Below are 7,605 nucleotides of genomic sequence, written 5' to 3'. Positions count from 1 at the left end.
ATGGTGCCTTTCCTGGAGGATAAAGTAGGCAAGTGGTGGGAAGCAATCTCGCCAGCCATGACAGCTGCAGGGCCAATCACGTGTCAACGTTTTAAAGAAGCTTTCCTGAAACTGTACTATCCAGCCGAGGTCAGACTGCAGAAACTAAGTGAGTTTGAAAATTTCAGTCAAGCTCCAGACATGTCAGTTGTAGAGTACACCTCCCAGTTCAATGCCCTTGGATCATATGCTCCGACAATCATGGCAGATGAAGTTCTGAAATTGCACCGCTTTAAGAAGGGGTTGAACAGCAGAATCCAATCAGCTCTAGCAGTCTACCAACCTGCCAACTTTTTAGACCTGATGGGCGCGGCTATCCGAGCCGAAGCTGACATTCGTCGAAGAGAAGGGGAAAACAGGAACAAGCGACCCCTTAGCGGCCAACCCTCTTAGGGAAAACCAAGGTTCAAAAGGCCCAATCAGTCAGGTGGACCTCCATCAGGGCAATCCCCCGCCACTAACTATCAAGGACTCAAGCCATGCCCAACTTGTGGCTTCAAACACACCGGGGAATGCCGAAGGGCCAGCGACGTATGCTTTGGATGTGGGAAATTGGGGCACAAAATTGCAGAGTGTCCTACCGCCGCCAACCGACCAGCAGGGCAGAACAGAGGAACTGGGACAAACGTAGGAGCAGGCCCTAGTAAACAAAAGGAGGACAAACCAAATGCCAGGGTCTTTGCAATAACTCAAGATGAGGCAGAAGATGCCAATGATGTCGTGTCAGGTACCATATTTATTCAGCAAGTGCCTGCTTATGTGTTATTTGACTGCGGTGCTACACATTCTTTTATGTCTAAGAGATTTGCTAAGAAGTTAGGATGTAAGCCCGAGAAACTAAACGAGCCATTTCGAATAGCCACACCTACAAGTAAGGGCCATCGAAACCTACGAAATTTACAGAGATTGTAAGATTAGTATCAGTAATCAGACTTTTAGCGCTGACTTGATACAGTTGATCATGGTCGATTTCGACATCATCTTAGGGATGGATTGGTTAGCCAAGAACAACGCAATGGTAGATTGTAAAGGGAAGAAAGTCAAACTCATAACTCCGAATCAGGAGAAAGTCGTGTACCAAGGTAGATCCAAGGAATGGAAATAACTGCTTTCCGCATCTCAAGCTTGCAGAGCCATGAAACCCGAAGAAGAACTCGAGGAAGAAGAGTCCGAACAATTATGGGGATGGTGATGGTTCAAGAATTAGATTAAGTTAAAGTTCATTATTGTTATTCAGATTTACGTTTCCGCATTAACTCTGTCGTTTTTTGATATTTCGGTATTGTAAAGACAATGGTTATTTCTTTGAGATTATGATTTATAAACTGATTTCGGTTTATACTGTACTACAAAAGGCTTGTTGTTTCGATTGTGTGATTGTTAAACAACGCCGGTGTCAAACCCGAGTCTCGGGGCGTGACGCGAAATACACTAAAACACATACTTAAAAAAATAATCGTTGAAAAAACTATCAATTAAAGAATTTGATCGTTTAAATAATAAAATTTCTTTCTATTCAGATATTTGAAATGATCATTGACAAAGTTGTTCATATATGAGTATTACATATAATTGGATTGATAGTTCTTGAAACATTCAAAAAATATTGCTTTCATACTGATGTTTTAACGAACTAAAAACGACACAAAATATTTTTCAACTTTTATTTATTATTTAGAAGAATATTATTTAACTTTTCAAGTTTTTTCAATTTCTTTTGATAATAGTAGTACAAATATTTCTATTGCTAATGAGTTTATTAAAAAATGTAAATCATCACTAGGTAGTAAATTTTTTCATAATAAGTGCACATGTCATATTTTAAATTTGCGTGTTCAAGATGAACTGAAAAATTTATAATCACATATTAAACCAATTAATACCGCAATTAATTATCTATGGATTCATTCCCAAGTTATGAAACAACGGAGAAAATTTTGCAAAATCAATGATATGAGGCCTAAAAAATTTGCATAGGACGTTCTAACACGTTGAAATTCAACATATAATTTGTTCTTATCTTCTTTTCAATATAAAGATTTATTATATTTATTTTTCATTAACATGTTCAAGCTCATGATATTTATTTGTTTGTAAATCAATGGAATATATACACTAGTATTTGTGAAATTTTAAAAGTTTTCAATGGTGCTAGTGATCAATTATCCGATTGTTGGAACTTTTCAAGTTCGTAATCTTGATTTTGATGATAACAAAACTTGTTAATTGTGTTACTAATGATCTACCTTAGTGTGCAGCATCTAAGATCACTCACGAGATGTTTTACATCGCAAAACTAAAGACCCAACTGATCGCACAAAATGAATCAGTCTAACTGGTTACGTCAATTGAGCAGTCCAGCTAGCTGATTGACCAGTTGATAGGTGATTCAGCAGGAAAATCTCAGAAGCTTGGCCAGCCGAAGGAGTGTTCACCTGATGAAGAAACTCAGCTGATCAGTCCAATTGAACGAGTGTGAAATCAGTTCCACTGACGAGTCAACTGATTTCACCAGCCCAACTGAAAGATTCAGTTCAACTGACCAGTTCGAAGCATCAGTCAGAATCTTTCAGTTAGGATGAATACAAACTCTTTCAAGAGGAATCCAGCTGTACGTGAAGGTACAAAGCCATTATCCAGTCAAAGGACAATAATGGACGTTGCATCAGTGCATTAAAGACAAAATGTTTAGAAGGGTGGTCGAAAAGTCGAGACACAAAGTCCAAGAAACGAATTCAAGATGCAACAGATACAATAAACGAGTTTCACTGTAAGATCAGTTTTCCCGCCTATATAAAGAGAAGATCAGTGAAGACTCAAATATATAAAATTGAAGAGAGAAAAGAAAAGGGCACGCTTCAAAGTCATATCAGCTTAAGAGAAGCATTCAGCACAGTCGAGGGAACTCTTCACAGATAGATCAGCTTAGATTAAAAGCGTATTTCCCTCAGTGTATGAGAACATCCTTGTTCAGTTGTCACACACACAGACACTCTCAACCACTCAAATACAGTCTTGCACAAAGATGTTAAATTTGTGTATGTAGTCTTTCTCACATAGACATTAAAGAAGTGTTGACTGGAAGGTGATGCCTTCAGTCTAGTCTAGGAGTTCAGTTTAGGCAGTGGGTAAGTCCTAGCTGAGTGGATTTGTACAAGTGTTTGTATAAATCAAAGTCTTCTTGTGTATCCTACCCGAGACGGTAGAAGGGGTGACGTAGGAGCAGTTAAAGTCTCCGAACATCCATAAACATATCTTGTGTATTTAACTGACTAACTATTGTTTTCAAATTGTTTGAATCAGTTAGAGTATCCATCAGTTCAGTTGTTACCATAACTGAACTGATGAATGCAAAAACTAATCTATCCCTTTTCGGTTATTCAGTTTACATAAGATAAAATGCTTTCTAATATAACAGTCTTCTTCACGAAGAATTACTTCGAGTTTCTTCCGCTTGGTTTTCTTAATCAAACTCGATTTAATTCATCGGTGTTAATATTCTTAGAACACGAGCTATTGCAGCTCATTGGAGAATATTTTGTTTGAAGCATTCCAAAGATGCTGAGCAAACAATCCTTCACCGATGTTTATTATCATACTTCTTATTTAGTTTTAACACATTATTGTAATAGTGAATGTATTTTTAGCACTGTTCTAAAAAGCAGCTTAGTCGGCAGCCGACCACCTAGAAAAAAGGCTAGTCGGCCAATCTTGGCTGGCCTAGGCGGTAATGATTTTTTTTTTATTTTGGTTTTTTTAAAAATTTTTGGTCTTTCAATTAAAATAAAAAATCTAATTAACAAAATTAAAGGTAATTTTTTTATATGTTTTAAACCAATATCTAACAAGAAAAGTGTTTTGTTGGTTTGTCTGACATATCAAACTTCATTTTCATATGTAATCTAGAGCGATAAAACTTTACAAAAATGATTTTGCATTCGAAGAAGAGGAATATCACAATGATGATATTTAATTAATTTAAATAATGATTTAAAATTTTAAAATTAAAAATCATCTTTTTTTTATTTGCCATGTTCTATCCTCAATATCAAACAATGATATAATATCCAAAAACAAAATTAAAATACAAAATAATTAAAATATATTAATATATAATGTTCTAAATATTTTAAAAACAAATTTGAAAAACCACCTAGGTGGCCTCTTAACGACTAGGCGCTAGGCGTTATATAGCCGAACACAGATTGCCTACCACTTTTTAGAACACTGATTTTTAGTTAACATATTAAATCTAGTAATAACGTTTTAGTTCAATGTATTTATGTCATTAATACAAAATGAGAAAAATATTTTTTAGAAATTCTTGAAATATTTTTATGTGCTTTTGTTTTAGATTCAAAACTTAAATTAGATGGTTTACGAAAAATGCTAACATTATATTATGATTATTTATACCCTACTCTAGAAATTTTTCCATCTACCTCATCGATTGTTTAATATTAGAACTCATTTATATTATATTTATAATGATATAGCACTAAATATGATGGAAAAATTGTTCACATAAACTACAATACATTACTTCTAGTAATATCACTTCTAAAATTACTAACACACTTTTATTAAAAGAAAAGACGAAACATCAATGAAGTTTCAGTTAGGAACTTGAGAATTATTTTACCACTACTTTTGATTTTAGTGATGCAGATGGACATTTTTGACATATTGCGATGATGGTCGCCAAAAACACATCTTATCCAATTTTGTATACAATGGCAAAAGAAATTCTAACTTGCCCTGTTTCAACAGTTGCAGTGGAGCAAACTTTTAGTATCATAAAAATACATTAGATGATAAACATTCTAGTTTAAGGACAGAAAATTTGGAAGCTAAATGTTTGCTCAATAATTGGTCAAAAGCCAGTACCCGCACACAAAATGTTAAAAGTGATGCAGAAGACCAAAACGAAACTGAGGGAACATCCTCATGAACAAAGACGAGAAAAAATGTGATTGATTGAGCAACGTCATTCTTAAAGATAAATATGCAAAAGTAAGATAACTACGTAAGATTTGATTCCTCTATACAAAAAGTTGATTCTTTGATAACTTATACTGTTATACTATGTAAATGCAATCACTTTTTATATATTTTTGTATTGCCTTGAAAACTTGAATACTATCATACCGCGGCCCCATGCTTCCTGGATTTACCAGGCATTATCCCTCACGCTAGGGCAACCGTTTAAGAAGGAAAGGTTGAAAGCATGATTTGTGAAGCTTTCCATGCTACATTGAAATTTTCCGGCAGCTCCTTTGCACACTTTGAGTCTGGGTTCGAATCTCAGTGCTATTGTTTCGAATTTTTTATGCTTAATTTTCATCCATTAACCCTATACATGCAAACATTTTTTTGTTATTCTTTAAATTTAACAATTAATATTTTTGTAAAAAATATGTATACAAGGGTTGAATCGGATCCTCACCTAATGGTTAACTGGACCCGTACTATCGGGTTGAGAACATGGACCGGTAACGTCCTATAAGGGTCGGGATTTTCTAACCGATCGAGTCAGACCCGGCCGTGACCAGGTCACTTGGCATGCTCGACCTCCGTATATTTAAATATTTTTATAAAATATAATTATATTGGTGTATGTTTTTCTTATATAATTTTGTATTTAAGTTTTTATTATGTTATGCTTTCTCAAATATTGCATTTGACTAAAACGATTTTTGAATATATTTGATTTCAAATAAGCGTTTCAAATTCATAACGATTTGAAATTTCTTGTGTTGTACGTGTACATTTTTTGCTTCAATTTCAAATACATCATCCAATTTTGTCATCGGATTTGAAATTCTCCCACAAATTCAAATTATTCCACCAAAGCATTGATCAAATAGAAATAAAAAAATAATGTGTAGGATATGGAAAGCTTGTAAATTCAATTTTCATGCCCCTTAAGTTTAAATACAGACCTTATTATAATAATAAAACTCAAAACATAAAGTCAAAGATCAGACGTTCGAGCATTGTATTTCCAAAATATCCAAGAAATTTTGAAATGGATAAGAGAAAATAAAAAAATACAAAAAATGGGGGGTAAGATGACATTATCCAAAAGAATGGGATATGGTGACCACGTTCCATTCTCTCATTGGCCAAATCAACACCAACGCTTTCCAAGAATTAATCACAGCCCTGGAACAAAGATATCCCAGTAACCCAAACCCCCTCCCTCTCTTAAAATTTTTATTCCATTCCTACATTTGTATGCCAAACAATATCGTTCGAATCTTCACAAACTTAGCATCAAGAAACCTCGCAGGAAAGAAGCAATGGCGACCTGTGGCATGGCGGCAGCTTGTGGATTCGTGGTGGCACCGAATGTCACCTCCAACACAACCACCCCTAGACCCGTTATGGTTTCCTTCTACGCCAAGAACAACTTCAACCAGTCAAGGTTAGTGGCCCGCGCCGCCGAGGGTGGCTTGGAACCGGCGGACGCACAGCCTGATCCAGAACCAGTAGCCCCGGCAAAAGAGCCTAAAGTAGAAGCCAAGCCAGCACCAGTTGGCCCTCCTAGAGGCTCCAAGGTAATTTAGCTAGATACTACAATATTTGATTTGATCATTTTGGAATAGACTCTAAATTCAAATCCATACATCATGTCGAAGAAATGAAAGTTTGATAGATTCAAGAGATAAATATGATTTGAATTTAGATTTATGGATGAGCTTGGCAGGTTAAAATTCTGAGGAAGGAATCGTACTGGTTCAAGGGTGTTGGCTCAGTTGTCGCGGTTGACCAGGTGAGACTTCATCAACATATATATATATATATATATATATATATATATATATATGTATATATATCTGATTTGAATGTTGGTGTATGTATATATATGCATGTTTAATATAAATTTGCAGGATCCAAAGACTCGTTACCCAGTGGTGGTGAGGTTTAACAAAGTGAATTATGCGAATGTATCGACAAACAACTATGCATTGGACGAAGTTGAATTGGTTCCATAAGCTCACTTTGTATTATGGAATATGTAGTCTCGTACATTATATTTGCCTTATAATCTAATTTGTGTATCAAACTTTTGTTTTTTGCATAAATTTTCTTGCATATTTTCGCCTGTCACTTAATTTGTCCATGTTCTTTTAGAGTTAAAATTACATGGTAGAGCCGGATAATAAATCAGTCACTTACATTTGATCAAAGGTCTTAAAAATACTATACCATGCTTCGATATAATTTATATTTTCTTATGTGGCGGAGCGATCTTTAAATATTTGAATGAATTTCAATATGTAATTAAAGTTTGAGATTCATCGAGTTCATAGGTTGTTTGTGTTGCACAATATATCGAGCGAAAAAGTACAGTAAATTTTCGTAAAAACCAGTGAACCAAATGATGAAGAAAACACAGTGGAACAAAGCTTAAAGTAAACCAAATCGAAGCATGTACGAAGTATAGTGTTCTTAAAACAGATTCGTCCCCTCTTGTATATGTTTCGAGGATCGTCTTGGATGTCTGTTTATCAGGATATAACAGAACAACCAACAGTCACTTAGCACGAGACATTACTACAA

General features: G+C 35.0%; 2 protein-coding genes across 2 annotated transcripts; both read left to right on the top strand.

Moving 5' to 3' along the window:
* On the top strand, positions 1 to 432 carry LOC142510749 (uncharacterized). Its single transcript, XM_075619624.1, has one exon. The coding sequence runs from the start codon at positions 1 to 3 to the stop codon at positions 430 to 432; it is 432 nt and encodes a 143-aa protein (XP_075475739.1).
* Positions 433 to 6,245: 5,813 nt separating this feature from the next.
* LOC142545240 (photosystem I reaction center subunit IV, chloroplastic) lies at positions 6,246 to 7,150 on the top strand. The gene is made up of 3 exons (XM_075652296.1): positions 6,246 to 6,599; positions 6,749 to 6,814; positions 6,933 to 7,150. The coding sequence occupies exons 1-3, from the start codon at positions 6,342 to 6,344 to the stop codon at positions 7,035 to 7,037; spliced, it is 429 nt and encodes a 142-aa protein (XP_075508411.1). The 5' UTR covers positions 6,246 to 6,341; the 3' UTR covers positions 7,038 to 7,150.
* Positions 7,151 to 7,605: the final 455 nt, after the last annotated feature.

Source organism: Primulina tabacum, chromosome 1, assembly GCF_025594145.1.
Source record: "Primulina tabacum isolate GXHZ01 chromosome 1, ASM2559414v2, whole genome shotgun sequence".
In the NCBI taxonomy this organism is placed as follows: Eukaryota; Viridiplantae; Streptophyta; class Magnoliopsida; order Lamiales; family Gesneriaceae; genus Primulina; species Primulina tabacum.
The sequence above is the reverse complement of the archived record's forward strand: the minus strand, read 5'-3'. Positions and strand labels throughout refer to the sequence as shown.

Bases quoted from the DNA above. Each gene is read 5' to 3' on its own strand.
- LOC142545240 (XM_075652296.1), top strand. From the start codon at position 6,342: ATGGCGACCTGTGGCATGGCGGCAGCTTGTGGATTCGTGGTGGCACCG. The intron at 6,600-6,748 runs GTAATTTAGCTA...TGAGCTTGGCAG, and splicing joins GCCCTCCTAGAGGCTCCAAG to GTTAAAATTCTGAGGAAGGA. The intron at 6,815-6,932 runs GTGAGACTTCAT...ATAAATTTGCAG, and splicing joins CAGTTGTCGCGGTTGACCAG to GATCCAAAGACTCGTTACCC.
- LOC142510749 (XM_075619624.1), top strand. From the start codon at position 1: ATGGTGCCTTTCCTGGAGGATAAAGTAGGCAAGTGGTGGGAAGCAATC.